Source organism: Gymnodraco acuticeps, unplaced genomic scaffold (genome assembly GCF_902827175.1).
Source record: "Gymnodraco acuticeps unplaced genomic scaffold, fGymAcu1.1, whole genome shotgun sequence".
NCBI lineage: Eukaryota > Metazoa > Chordata > Actinopteri > Perciformes > Bathydraconidae > Gymnodraco > Gymnodraco acuticeps.
Window position 1 is genome coordinate 803,769 of NW_022989861.1, and position 15,059 is coordinate 818,827.

General features: G+C 44.9%; 1 protein-coding gene across 2 annotated transcripts in view; it reads left to right on the top strand.

The window, feature by feature from the left end:
• Window positions 1–15,059, top strand: part of LOC117562730 (phosphofurin acidic cluster sorting protein 2-like) — a 60,195-nt gene that overhangs the window by 12,548 nt on the left and 32,588 nt on the right. For both annotated transcript variants that reach the window (XM_034240616.1, XM_034240617.1), the window contains exon 2: window positions 13,215–13,302. In XM_034240616.1, the coding sequence (XP_034096507.1) occupies window positions 13,215–13,302 (88 nt within the window). The remainder of the gene's footprint in view (window positions 1–13,214; window positions 13,303–15,059) is intronic.

The following is a 15,059-nucleotide window of genomic DNA, read 5'->3' on the forward strand; positions in this document are numbered from 1 at the left end:
TGGCTGCTTGTAACAGTTTTGTTTTTGGACTTTTTGTTTTTAACATGAAGTTTAGCATCATACAAACACCAAAATCACTTCCTCTTGTTCTTTGTGCACCCTGTTCACATTCTCTTCCTCACTATGAGCTTGAAGAGATTTCAATCAAGGAATTAAAGCCCAATCAGCATATGGCCATCTGGCACACACAACCAGATATTTGGGGGTTAAATTGCTTTTGCTTGCAAGCTAGTGCTGGGGGGAAACGATTATTTTGAAAACGATTAATCGGGCGATTATTTGATCGATTAGTCGACTAATCTAACGATTATTTTTCTGTTGTTCAATTCATAAAAAACGTAATGTAAAAAAAACGTAATGTAAACAATTTTTTTTTCACGATACTGTGTCTCAGGGGATCTTAATATTTAAGAACCTATTAATGTGTTATACCAGATTAATGGAAATAATCTCAGCTAACTGACGATACAAACTATGTTTACCAAAACAAAACACAAGTCTCATAAGAAGCATCTACATGACCCCTGAGCGAAAAATGCTAACGGACATTGGCACAGAACTCAAGATAAAAGTACCCTTATTACTTATCGTAGCTGCACATACAATATATCCGATTAAAGCTGAGACTCCACAGATTATGTAGGTATATAGTATTATCACTGAGTGATCCGGACTCGCGACAGGGGAAGCAAATACAGTCATCACAACACGTACCTTCACAGAGCTTCTAGGGAGATCGTCTCACCACCGTAGCTGTCAATCTGATCAAAAGACGTGTTCAATGGCATTAAAATGAGAAAAAATGCGGCTGAATCGGTGAATCCATAAGTTTTTAACGTCTATGTATAAAAAAATGATTGAATTTATAATCCATAATTCCATCCATCCATCCATCTTCTCCCGCTTATCCGTGGTCGGGTCGCGGGGGTAGCAGTTCCAGCAGAGAGCCCCAAACTTTCTTTTCCCTGGCGACATCAACCAGCTCTGACTGGGGGATCCCAAGGCGCTCCCAGGCCAGCGAAGAGATATAATCCCTCCACCTGGTCCTAGGTCTACCCCTTGGTCTCTTCCCAGCTGGACGTGCCTGGAACACCTCCCTAGGGAGGCGCCCAGGTGGCATCCTAACTAGGTGCCCGAACCACCTCAACTGGCTCCTTTCGACGCGAAGGAGGAGCGGCTCAACTCCGAGTCCCTCCCTGATGACCGAACTTCTCACCTTATCCCTAAGGGAGACACCAGCCACCCTGCGGAGAAAACCCATCTCGGCCGCTTGTATCCGCGATCTCGTTCTTTCGGTCATGACCCATCCTTCATGACCATAGGTGAGGGTAGGAACGAAAATGGCCCGGAAGACCGAGAGCTTTGCCTTCTGGCTCAGCTCCCTTTTCGTCACAACGGTGCGGTAAAGCGACTGCAGTACCGCTCCCGCTGCTCCGATTCTCCGGCCCATCTCACGCTCCATTGTTCCCTCACTCGAGAACAAGACCCCGAGATACTTGAACTCCTTCACTTGGGGTAAGGACTCATTCCCTACCTGGAGTGGACAGTCCATCGGTTTCCTGCTGAGAACCATGGCCTCAGATTTGGAGGTGCTGATCCTCATCCCAGCCGCTTCACACTCGGTTGCGAACCGATCCAGTGAGTGCTGAAGGTCGCAGACCGATGAAGCCATTAGAACCACATCATCTGCAAAAAGCAGTGGTGCAATCCTTAGTCCACCGAACTGCAGACCCCCTCCCCCATGACTACGCCTCGAAATCCGATCCATGTATATTACAAACAGGATTGGTGACAAAGCGCAGCCCTGGCGGAGGCCAACCCTCACCGGAAATGGGTCCGACTTACTGCCGAGGACCCGGACACAGCTCTCGCTTTGGGAGTACAGAGATTGGATGGCCCTGAGTAGAGACCCCCTCACCCCATACTCCCGCAGCACCTCCCACAGTACCTCCCTGGGAACTCGGTCATACGCCTTCTCCAAGTCTACAAAACACATGTAGACCGGATAAGCGTACTCCCAGGCCCCCTCCAGGATCCTTGCGAGAGTAAAAAGCTGATCCGTCGTTCCACGACCAGGACGGAATCCGCATTGTTCCTCCTCAATCTGAGGTTCGACAATCGGCCTGACCCTCCTTTCGAGTACCTTAGAGTAAACTTTCCCGGGGAGGCTGAGTAGTGTGATGCCTCTGTAATTGGCACACATCCTCTGATCCCCCTTTTTAAATAGGGGAACCACCACCCCGGTCTGCCACTCCTTCGGTACTGTTTCCGACTTCCACGCAACGTTGATGAGACGTGTCAACCATGACAGTCCCTCAACACCCAGAGCCTTCAGCATTTCCGGGCGGATCTCATCCACCCCCGGGGCTTTGCCACTGTGGAGTTGTTTGACGACCTCAGTGACCTCCCCCCGGGAGATTGGTGTTGATCCCCCGTCATACTCCAGCTCTGCCTCTAACATAGAGGGCGGAGTTGTCGGGTTCAGGAGTTCCTCAAAGTGTTCCTTCCAACGCCCTAACACTCCATCAGTTGAGGTCAACAACGTCCCATCCTTACTGTACACAGCTTGGATGGTTCCCTGCTTCCCCCTCCTGAGGTGTCGGACAGTTTTCCAGAACAACTTTGGTGCCGCCCGAAAGTCCTTCTCCATGTCTTCTCCGAACTTCTCCCACACCCGCTGCTTTGCCTCGGCCACGGATGAGGCTGCTGCCCTTCGGGCCTGTCGGTACCTTGCAACTGCCTCGGGAGTCCCCCGGGATAACAAATCCCTGAAGGCCTCCTTCTTCAGTCGGACGGCTTCCCTGACCACCGGTGTCCACCAGGAGGTTCGAGGGTTACCGCCCCTTGAGGCACCTAGGACCTTGAGACCACAGCTCCCCGCCGCGGCTTCGGCAATAGAGGCTTTGAACACCGACCACTCTGGTTCAATGTCCCCAACCTCCACAGGAATGCCCGAAAAGCTCCGCCGGAGGTGTGAGTTGAAGGCCTCCTGAACTTGGGCCTCCTCCAGACGTTCCCAGTTCACCCGAACTACACGTTTGGGCTTACCAGGTCTATCCAGAGGCTTCCCCCGCCACTCGACCCAACTCACCACCAGATGGTGATCAGTTGACAACTCCGCCCCTCTCTTTACCCGAGTGTCCAAAACATACGGCCTCAGGTCCGATGATACGATAACGAAATCGATCATGGACCTTCTGCCTAGGGTGCTCTGGTACCACGTACACTTATGAGCATCCTTATGTTCGAACATGGTGTTTGTTATGGCCAATCCATGACTAGCACAGAAGTCCAGTAACAAACCACCACTCCGGTTCAGATCAGGGGGGCCGTTCCTCCCAATCACGCCCCTCCAAGTGTCTCCATCATTGCCCACATGTGCGTTGAAGTCTCCCAGCAAGATTAAAGAGTCCCCTTCAGGAGCCCCATACAGGACTCTTTCCAGGGTCTCCAAGAAGGCCGTATACTCTGAACTGCTGTTGGGTGCATAAGCACACACAACAGTCAGAGTTTTCACCCCCATAACCCGCAGGCGTAGGGAGGCGACCCTCTCGTCCACTGGGGTAAACTCCAACAACGAAGCACCTAACCGGGGACTTGTGAGTATCCCCACACCCGCCCGGCGCCTCACACCTTGAGCAACTCCGGAGAAGAATAGAGTCCAACCCCTATCCAGAAGTAAGGTTCCAGAGCCGACGCTGTGCGTAGAGGTGAGCCCAACCAGATCCAACTGGTAACGCTCCACCTCCCGCACAAGCTCCGGCTCCTTCCCCCCCAGAGAGGTGACGTTCCACGTCCCCAAAGCCAGCTTCTGTCGCCCGGGTCTGGTCCGTCGAGACCCTCCGCTTTCACTGCCACCCTTCTGGCAGCGCACCCGACCCCATTGATGTTTCCCGTAGGTGGTGGGCCCGCGGGACGGAGAAGCGGAGGTGTTGCCCACGTTGCCTTTTCGGGCTGGGCCCGGCCGGGCTCCGTGGCAAGCCCGGCCACCAGACGCTCGCCGACGAGTCCTCCTTCTGGGCCTGGCTCCAGAAGGGGACCCCGGGCTTCCTCCGGGCCGGGTATCCTCACTTTTTGTATCGTCTTTCATGAGGTCTTTTGAACTTGAATCCATAATTCCATTTTATGTAAAAATTGGAGAGCAAATGCTAGCTGCTAATGGTAGCCACCACAGCTAGCTGCTGCTTCTGCTAGGCTATGCAGCAGTCTCAGTGAGATATAAATATATAAATATCTTTGCGTTTTGGACTAACTTTAAAATATTCCCATGCTTTTGAAGACCTAGGGCGAGATGTTTTCGTTTGGGGGCTTCGTGCGCAATCCTGTGAGGAGGAGGTGGTAGCCGTTTCAGTCTCCATTGTGTTTGAAGTGCGATTGCGAACTGCTTGTTGCTTTGGGTGACCCACGTGTGTGTAGCGACGCGTCGACGCGGAAATATGTCGTCGACGATATTTTGAAGTCGACGCGTCGCTACAGCACTATTGCAAGCCCAAATGCAGGCTAAGCTCTAATGGCACTTCCTACTGTGTGAAGTTGTTAAAACCGATCCATTCAGACTCTTTGTCTTCATCGCTCATAATATAGATTGGATTGAAGAAGTTAATTTCGCTGCTTCTAAATAACCTACCATATACTGTAACACTTCTCAGTTTGCTTGAGCTAGCTAAAAAAATGATAATGTTGGGCTTTGTTTTGTGACTTTCTCTGTTTAAAATATGATTTAAAAGCCATGAATAAGATATCAAAAGTAAACAATGGAACCCTACAGTACATGTATTCGCCCTGAACTAATCTCGCTCGTTCCATAATCCTCACCTTGAATAGACCTGCCTCCGTGGGAGAATAAAATATCTTGTGGGAGAATAAAATATTCACAGGAAGTAGCTTTTAGACCAGCTACTTTGACTACATTTTGCAACTAGACATGAACAAATAATAGTGTTATGAAAGGACAATGTGCTTTAGCTTTCCTCAGCAAGAGCCATGAATGGAGTGAAGCGTTTTTCTTGTCCGTCCCCCCCACATACAAGCCGAAAGCATACACAGCTTCCTTAAGAATTTAATGCCGAGCATTATGTTCAAGCATGCTTTATGAAAAGAATGGGACCATCTTCACATCTCAAGCAGAGAATACGAGAAATGGCACATTGAATGCACTAAAAGCAGGAAGTATTTTATGTTTTCTTCCCTTAGCTTGGAAGCCCCCCAGCACATACCAAACATAGACAGTGTCTTTCTCATACAGCCCTCTGTTACATCACTCATCCTCCATCCTCCACTTCACCCCTGCTTTGAGCCTCTGACGATTTCTGTGCAGTGATCCGAGGGCATGGATTTGGCAAAACATCAACTAGAATGCTGACCGGGGGGAAAAGTATCACAAAAGTGCGTTTTTGTTTAGGCAGCGTATCATTTATTTCAAAGGGTTGTTGGCCCTTCTGTTGGTGGCATGCACATGGTCCATATTGGCATGATATACTTTTTTAATGGTGTTAAGATCACTTCTTTCCAAATGAGAACATAAGTATTGACAGTCACTTTATGTTAGCAGCTGTATCTCTACTTAAGGCTCTGACTACTGTAGTCGCGGCCTCTTTGTAGGCTCTTAAACCTGAGTGTGTTTCAATCACAAGTCATTTGAGAAGCCCCTGTCACTGGAGTGGTCCAGAAATAGCGTAGAGATAGCAGCCCCATGTACTCGTACACACCAGCATATCTCGGACTAATGGCTTTGAAGGATGTTGTGCATAAGGGATCCGGGCTGTTTGTTGACACCAGTGCAGAAACACTCCTGAGTGGTGATGTTATATAACTGTAATAAATAATGTTTTGTTTTTTATCTAGTTATGTGGACTTTTTGAAACTATTCTAATCCAACGTTTTGTCAACTGGATTGAAGCTGTTTGATTTCCACAAGGAATTATCATTCTGGGAACATTATTTATATACATATTTATAGATCTAACAGCTTTTATTTTTATATCACAAAAGAAAGATCTGAATGTGAATATTCTCTTTTTGTTCTGTCATGAAAGCAAGCATCGACATAGGAAAAGCTTTGTGCTGTGGTTGCATAAGACTTTCTCTTTGACCGTCATTTTGACAGACATTGTTGTCAAAATCCATCTATTAATATTCCTGATTTAATATTTGCTTCCATTGGACTCCTTTGTTTACTTCAGGAACATAGTGACATCACTATGTAACACTTGCGCTTCAATTGGCTAGCGCTCCAACACATTGTAATTCATAGGTTAATGGGCGGGACATCTCTAAGCGGTTGACCATCACAACATAGCTAACCAATCAGAGCAGACTGGGCTCTGATTTCAGACAGAGGGCGAAAAGAGGTGCTGCAGCACAGGCAGTGTGAGGAAAATAAAGAGCTTTTTGAACATTAAAGCATGTCACAGTAGAGGCACAATATACACATATGAACTTGAAAATGATCCTCTTTGAATGATTATTCCCTCAAATGCAGTGTTTCCACCAGACCAGGCTTGAGAGGGCGTCCACCCCGAGAGCGGGGGGCGGTGCTTGAATTTTGACTTGAGCCGTCCCTTATAGATACTGTCTTTTTACGTTCGTGAGCCGGATCATTTGGCTCGGCTCTCTTAAAGCGACGGCTGTTTCGGTTCCCAAACGGCTCTTCGTGTTACCACAGTTTACCACGGAGCCTCAGTTTCGCCGCTGCGAGGCTCTGGTACTCACGCGCGTGCTCCACTAGCACCGCGCATCGTGTCCAAATTGCGCACGTTCCGTGTTGTCCTGTAGCAGCCACCGCCGATGTCGGGGAAACGATCTTCAATACTCCGAAAATAATCCCACCAAACTCCTTTTCCCCTCCAACAGCGGGATGTCCTTTTTCCTTTTCGTTATTTCAAGCGATATAAACTATCCATCTTCTCTCGAATTATTAATATTTTTGGACGCCCTCGGCTCGTGTTCAAGGCGTCCCGAGCTGAATAAGGGCGTCAAATGAATGACGCCCTGACACCTGGCGGAAACGCTGCTCATATGCCTTCAGTGACATATTTTGTATCAGACCGTCTTTCCCTGGTGCAGAGAGTCTTTGGAGTCCATACAAGTTGGGGGTTTACATTTTATAAATGCCTTTTTTAATGTCAGTGTAATACAAACTCTGTCTGCTGCCACATAAGCAGTCTCCAGACAGGCATTTCATTTCACCAAGCTCAAAGTAGCGAGTGGCCGAATCCTGGTGCCATGCCAGGAGTTCTCTTTGAGACCTGACTCCAGAGGTGTGTGTGTGTGTGTGTGTGTGTGTGTGTGTGTGTGTGTGTGTGTGTGTGTGTGTGTGTGTGTGTGTGTGTGTGTGTGTGTGTGTGTGGGTGTGTGTGTGTGTGTGTGTGTGTGTGTGTGTGTGTGTGTGTGTGTGTGTGTGTGTGTGTGTGTGTGTGTGTGTGTGTGTGTGTGTGTGTGTGTGTGTGTGTGTGTGTGTGTGTGTGTGTGTGTGTGTGTGTGTGTGTGTGTGTGTGTGTGTGTGTGTGTGTGTGTGTGTGTGTGTGTGTGTGTGTGTGTGTGTGTGTGTGTGTGTGGTGTGTGTGTGTGGTGTGTGTGTGTGTGTGTGTGTGTGTGTGTGTGTGTGTGTGTGTTCATGGGAGGGTGAGGTCAGAGAGGGGCTAACAAAAAGGATTATTCGATGTACTGTGTGTGTGTGCCCTGGCTCTGCTCCCTGACTTCCACCCTGCTGTCCATCTTTAATCTACCTCCCACAATTTATTCGGTTACCTCTGAAGTTCCAGGCTCACTGCAATACAGATGGGCCAAGTTATTCAGTCTGCGCTGGAAGGGAGAAAGAGAGACATGGTGGCATGACTGTCTCCTGATTCAGCTGTTAAACACCAGTGTGTATATGTAGGTGTGTCATACAGTATTTTCAGCCTCTGTTTGTCTCTGGTATCGAGTTGATCGTTAGACTCAGGTGATGAAGTGTTAAAGTCCCTGGAACTGTGAAAGCTTCATACATTTGTAACCTCTCCTGAAGTCTCCTTGTCATTGCTGCAGAGTAAATGGATGAAGCAGCCGAGAGCAGATAATCCACCATGCCATTAACCCACAATCACAGGCCTCTTATCTAAAGCCAAATATTTGACCACGGCTGTTTGAGTGTGCTGCCTGATAAGTTGTTTTGTTTGTCCAGGACAGCGAGCGAGCGGATTTGAGTGTAGCCTCAAGCGATCTGTCTTTCATAAAACTGTGACTTCAGCAGAATCTCTCAATTCCTGTTCTGGCCAATAATATATTTCATGATGATTTTTAATAGGTTTAGACCAATATTTACTCCCTTCAAACCTAACTGACTGCACTAAAAAACAATTGTTAAGATGTCCTGGCTTTTTCTTATAATTATTTACTCCATAGGGCTTCACTTGTCAACGTATTACACTGCTTGTTTATAGTGTATATAGTTAGCCTATAATAATCTACTGACGCGTAGGTAAACAAAACAAAGAATATACTGTCTTTATGCTATGTGGAATTCAGTATCTATGGTTGAGGAGCATTCAATAAATCCATATCCTTGTCCCTTTAGCATTTTGTATAATCTTAATTTGGCAAACGGCCTTGTAATCTAATGGCATTGCTTTGCTTTAGAGGCCTGAAAGGTCAACCGTTAATGAGGGTACAGTGAGTGACTGGGACGCACTAATAGGCTTAGATGGAGCGGCACTAGTCTTGCTGCTGTGAGTGATGCCATATAGGCTAAAGCTATTAGCTGCAGAGTGCTCAGGCACCTGCTGGGCACCCTGCGTCTCAAGCAGTCAATAACTGTTCATTTTCACATGATATGACACTTCGTTGTTTTATGTGTCCATATCAGTAATGGAAGATGTCACCTAGAAAAAGATTTGCACGTTTACCGTAATTGGATCATGATTATTTATTCCTTCCTGTGTAGTCGTTTTGTCCTCCACATGTGACACAATTTGAACTTGAAATTATGATTCCACTCACTGTTGAAGGTTGAAAGGAAGCTGAGTATAAGCCCTGCCCTTTATAATAAGAAAGATCAGCAGAATATCAAGTGAAATAATAGTGATGCTGCGGTAAAATGTCCCCTGTGACGGCAACATTCTAAATGCTGATGCGTCAATATGTGAACAGCCTTTAATTTATATGCACTTGGGTTGTTTACTTCACTTGGCTCACAAGATATCTACAGGGAGCTAAGATGATGAATGGGAAAGGAAAAAACAAAGTTCTGATTTAGAAATATGTTTTTGTCGTGCTGTTCCCTATTTTCCCCGATTCATCTAATATTTATTCGGTAAAATATAACATAATTTTCCCTCTTTGGGTCTGAAACTATTATTTGAATGAAGACATCTGAGAAATGTAAAGGGAACATGCCTGTTTACAATTGAATTTAGCCTAAAATATGTTTCATCATAAATGTTTAATCTCACAGTAATCAATCGGTGTAGTATAAAGTACTATATTTTCCTCTGAGATTGTGAGTATGTGAGTAAATTAACTGAATTATTTCCCAACACTGATCCTGAGTATCATCAACGCTAGCCAAATAACTGATAAGCTATATACCAGGGTTCATGTGAGGATCAATAAAGTCAGTCCATAACTATGATGACCCAATCAGAAGAGCTTGGCAGGCGAAGTGTCAGCTAAACCATCGAAGCACCGAAACTGAAAGAGGGATTTCCCCCTTGGGCCCTTATCAACTTGGAACAGACAGAAAATGTTTCTCTTATCTTTGCTGTCCACGGCCTGTTTGCAGAAATATTGAACTGGAGAGACAGCCGTATAGATTCTCCACCCACCAGGCCTATGCTATGGATTGATAACACTGTTGTGTCTTTGGCCCAGAGAGGTGTGCAGTGATCCCATCCCAGGCTCTCACTGGCAATGTGGGAATTACATGATAAAAAAAAAGGATGAATGCATCTTTGGAGTGGCCTCTGCACACTCCTATTTTGATCTGGAGTCTGTGCACCGTCTATTCATTCCAACCATCCTTTCTAAAACTAAATTATCCTCGACCCGGTGTCTCGAGCTATTTTGGCACGATGAGTGCTTCTGTGTGCGACACCCGGCCCGCCACCACTGCCTCTGAGTGGGTGGCAAAGTGAACTGGCACTGGGCAGAGGCACAGGGACAGACTGGCACCAGGCCAGAACAGATGGCCACTAGTTTCACTTGCAGCAAAACAGAGTGGCGGGCAGAAGCGGAGATAACACCTCTGTCTAATAATAAAACATCCCCGGTTCCCTAGGTGACCCCTTTAGCGCCTGCAGCCTTTTTTTTAAATTACATGTGAGTCCCGGTCTACTGAGAGAGTGCTGTGATTGGATAGAGATGTTGTTAAAGCATCAATCCTGCTTTCTGTCCCACATACCCCTCCCCCCTCCCTCCCTGTTACCGGTGACTCATCCTCACCATAAGGCAAGCTCTATCCGTGCGCTACCGTCAAGATTCAACATTTAATTACTCCAGCTTCAAAGATATTCAAATTTCTAACACACACTTATTGTGCATCCGTGTGGATTGGCGACTCACGCTAAAGTGGTTCCTGTAAAATGTTGTACAGTTATGTCGTCACCAATTCAAGACCTCCCCCCCCCCCCCCCCCCCCCCCCCCCCCCCCCCCCCAAAGGGAGATTCTACACAGGAACACCAAGTTCCTGTTGTGGAAACGGTTATAATATCATCTTTAAAGATATATTCTGTCGGCTGCTTGGATTAACATCTCCCGGGGTCTAATGACCTTCAGCTAGCTTCCTTCCTGTTCCCCCTGTTGATGAAACCTGTGGACAAACATATGTATGAATGCCCTTTCTTGCAATGATGGAAGATGCTTATAGGATGGCATTTATGTTAGCACACGATGATTATGATCCCTTTATAGTGACATAAATAACATAAAATAAATTATTGACAGTTGATTCAACAAAATAAAAAATGTGAGATTTGTATCATAAGAAACACTGAGTAAAAAGCAATTATCCCACATTGTATAGAAACCTGACAAATGTAATTATTGTTTATGCCCCACAATATGACTCTAAAAATCTCATCTTTGGCGTTTCTAAAGCTACGATTTCCGTTATGCTCTCTGTGAATCATACTTCCCTTGCAGGGAGTGTCTGAATGAAACAAAATCAAAGTGTTGCAGAGTGGCTCTAAAGCAGGGATGGGGAACCTTTTTCCTCTCAAGGGCCATTTAAATGTTTTCAACATCCTCCGAGGGCCGTACAAATTATTGACCTCTGCTTAAAAATACTAAAATCACAGCCCACTAATTTCACCTTTCTTTCATGCTGTGCAAAGAAAAAGCAACCTCTTAATCCAGATATCTTGCCATGACTCACGCATGCACGTGCACGGTTGTGGCATGACCACCAAAACAGAACGATATGGACACAAGATGTGTGCAAATGTATTTATACTCCTGTGAACATGATTTAAGTGGGGGGGGACCTAACCTCCTCTAGGGGGGTCCGGGGGCATGCTCCCCCGGGAAGATTTGTTTTTTTAAATGTTGAAGTTAAAAGCATCAATCTGGTACACTTTGAGAGCAACATTAGGAGATCTATGGATACATCTCTCAACACCAGATTAAACAGAACTGTAAGCAGATTTTCTTTTTCTTTATGGATATTTTACAAATCACTCTCCTTTCAAACTGTATTCTTGTTTATCAACAACAACATTTTTTTACTGTCATATAGTATTTTATACCTGTTTACTTTATTCTCTTATTTGTTTTATAACTATAATGATCATATAAAGATGTGCCTTTACCTCACTGGTTGTAGAAAAAGCTTCTTATATTCGTTAGCATAGCTAGCTAACCAGATGCTAATAACAACAAAGTTATTGACTGTATGATCAGTATGACAGATCGCCACTGGGCTTTCAACTAAGACACAGCCACGCAAAAACTGCAGCATGTGTACGGCTCCTTATGGGTACTGCAATTTATGGAAGTGCCGGAGCGGAGCGGCGTTCTGGTGCTCTCCGTCAGAACTACGCCCCTGTCAGACGAGACATATACCACGTGATGACACGTTAGGCTTGTGTTGTGTTCAAGGACCCTGACCTTGGCCAGGAAAAACAGGTACTCACTTGTTTAATTATTTTGCGGTCTAGATTTCTTTAATTTTTTTCTTTTTTGCGTGTGTTTATAAATTACCTCGAGGGCCACACCAAATGGTCTCGCGGGCCGTATACGGAGGTTCCCCACCCCTGCTCTAAAGGAAAGTGGGCGACTGACTGGACACTCACTGTTTGTTCGTCTTTCTTCCTCCCATCTCTCTCCGGCTCAGACTGATCACAATTTAATGCAGCGGGACTTCTGGGAAACGTGGGTCAGGGGGAAGTCAGGGGGTTGGTTACTTTTTTTTGTCTTGCTAGAGGCACATTAGTTGGGGGGGGGGGGAGATGGAAGGAAAAGGGGTTTTAAAGGTCACAAAATGATGTAGGTCCATGAAAGAGGCGTGGAATTGAGCTTATGTATGTTTGTACACTTCTTGTATTGCTCAGTTGTTGTTGTTTTATATCGGCCTTTGTGTTCTGCAAAATGGGCCGAGCCTTAGAGGGGTCTACAGGGACCCTCTGACCTACATGTGATTAAAAACAGTAAATTATACTGAACATGCACTTCTTCGTGAATGCTGGATCCAAGTAAGACAGCTAAAAAAAAAGCTTTACAATTCTTGATATAGGTATATCTTTCTTGTTTAATTTAATATTGAACAGATGGCGGCGAGTGCCATCTGTGCTCAACATGTTAGTGTGTAGCAGGAAGGAGGAACAGGGCATTTCAATGCACAACCACGGCTTTTCAAAGCATCTGTGCCGTGTCACCTTCCATGAAAAATTCGCCCATAAAGCTGACAACATGAATCCTGATTTAGTAGCACTTTGGTGCTCCATTCCCTAAAGAAAAGTCGTAGATTTGATCCATAATGAAGAGGGACACCAAGCTGAATAAAGAAAGGGTTTTATTACGGAGTTGCTCTCCCGTGTGTTCACTCACTTTCTTGGCAGCCATTGAAGATTCCTGGAAGCTGCCTATTGTTATTATCATACATGCTGACTAAAGTAAAAGTAGGAACCATAGTAGGTGCTGCTTTGTCAGCCATGCTCTTCATCCCTAGAGGATGTCATGAAGGTGTGCTAACACTGTGTTCGTCATGCCACTAATCTGTTTCCTTTCTGTGTGTTTTCCACAGGCTCTGTAGCCTCACGCTGAAGAAGCTGGTAGTCCTCAAAGAGCTGGATAAAGAGCTGAACTCCCTTTCTATTGCCGTCAAAATCCAGGTGGGTGGGTTAATCTCCCGTGTGCGATGCGAGTAACAGGCTCAATTGTGAAACATTTGATAGCGGCTTGTCACGCTCCAGATACTGCGACTCACATGTCCCTCAATTCTTTGCCCGCGCTGTGCTCTGTTGAGCGTAATCACAAAGCCTAGTCTGGGACATGCCACTAATCCTGCCGATTGATAAAAACCTCCTGAGCTGAACATGATGCTCGTGAGTCACATCCACTCAGGTGCTTCAGATGACAGACTAGCATTAGAGCTCTAAGCAGGAGCATTAGCACCGTAAGACAGATTGTGCATCTTAAATTGATTGCTAATGCATTTTCGTGTCTGCTAGTTGCAGGCCTACATGTGCTGCATAGTTTTACGATTGTAACTTTCAAACTGTATCTTGCAATCGATATGGTTGTCACATTGCCTCCCATTTTAAATCCTATGATGAAAAATAATTCACATTGAGATATTGTGAGGTGAGACCCTACAGGTAAAAAGGAAAATCTTTAAATATGCAAATTTGGTCTCCTTAAATGATTTACATTTTTCAAAATCTTCATACATTCCATGATCAGTCATTTTGTTGACAAATTAAAGTCAAATTGTTCTCATAGAGGGAATTTGGGACATCCATTTGTATCCCACCAAAATACTGTCATTACAGCAGCCATTAAACAAATAATTATTTATTATTATATTTGATTAGAGGCAAGGCACGTTTATTTATATAGCACCTTTCAACACAAGGCAATTCAAAGTGCTTTACAAAAATGAAAGACATTAAGAAAATGGCATTTAAAATCAGTCATTAAAAAGCAAAGATAAAAAATAAACATTAAAAGAAAAAATACATGAATAAAAGTTAGTGCAGTTTAAGATATGAATAGTTCAATTAAAAGCAGCGGCAAAAAGAAAAGTCTTCAGCCTGGATTTAAAAGTAGTCAGAGTTGCAGCGGACCTGCAGGTTTCTGGTAGTTTGTTCCAGATGCATAATAACTAGAAACAGCCTTTTTCCATACATAACGCAAGACATAGGTCAATATTGTAAAAAATGTGAACATGTCCATTTTATAATAAAACGTTTGATTCATTACATAGAATTTACACAAGAAAAATTCTCTTTTCTGCAACAAGTTTTTTCTAATAAAATTAGAGTTTTTCATTGATATCTTTCGGTGACTTTAAAAGGAAATTTACAGATGCATTTAGAAAAAGTGTTTAAAAATAAACATCAAAATGTGTATTTTGGGCATTTTCTTTCCAGTAGCAGGAAGGAAGACTGGTTATGAAAGCAAAATAACTCAAACACTGACATTTTAGGTCTAGCCAATAAACCCAATCAAGAAACAGCAGTTGGCTGGTTACGAGACTGATAGTGTATGTTCATGTTTCAATCTGTGACCGTCTGCTCTGGCTTGTGAGTGTGAACAACCCAGTTCATTTTACAGCACTGTAGCTGTACCGCTCAGTAACCAAGCCAACACTTTGTTTGCTTTGTTTGTACAATTACAACGTACTCCTTTCTTACTGCAGAGTTACAGGATGATCATTGCTTTTGAAAAGGTGTCAATAACGTAACTTCTTCTGAGAATAATGCCTGGTTTGACTGACGTGAATTCACCGATATATTGTGGCATATTATGCACCACAACGGTTTAGATCATAGACTCTCTGTACAACCCTGCATGACGTCTGCAGACAGGCCTCACAGTATGAAAACACACTCTCTCCGCAGTGAGCCTAGAAGTGGTTGTAAAGATG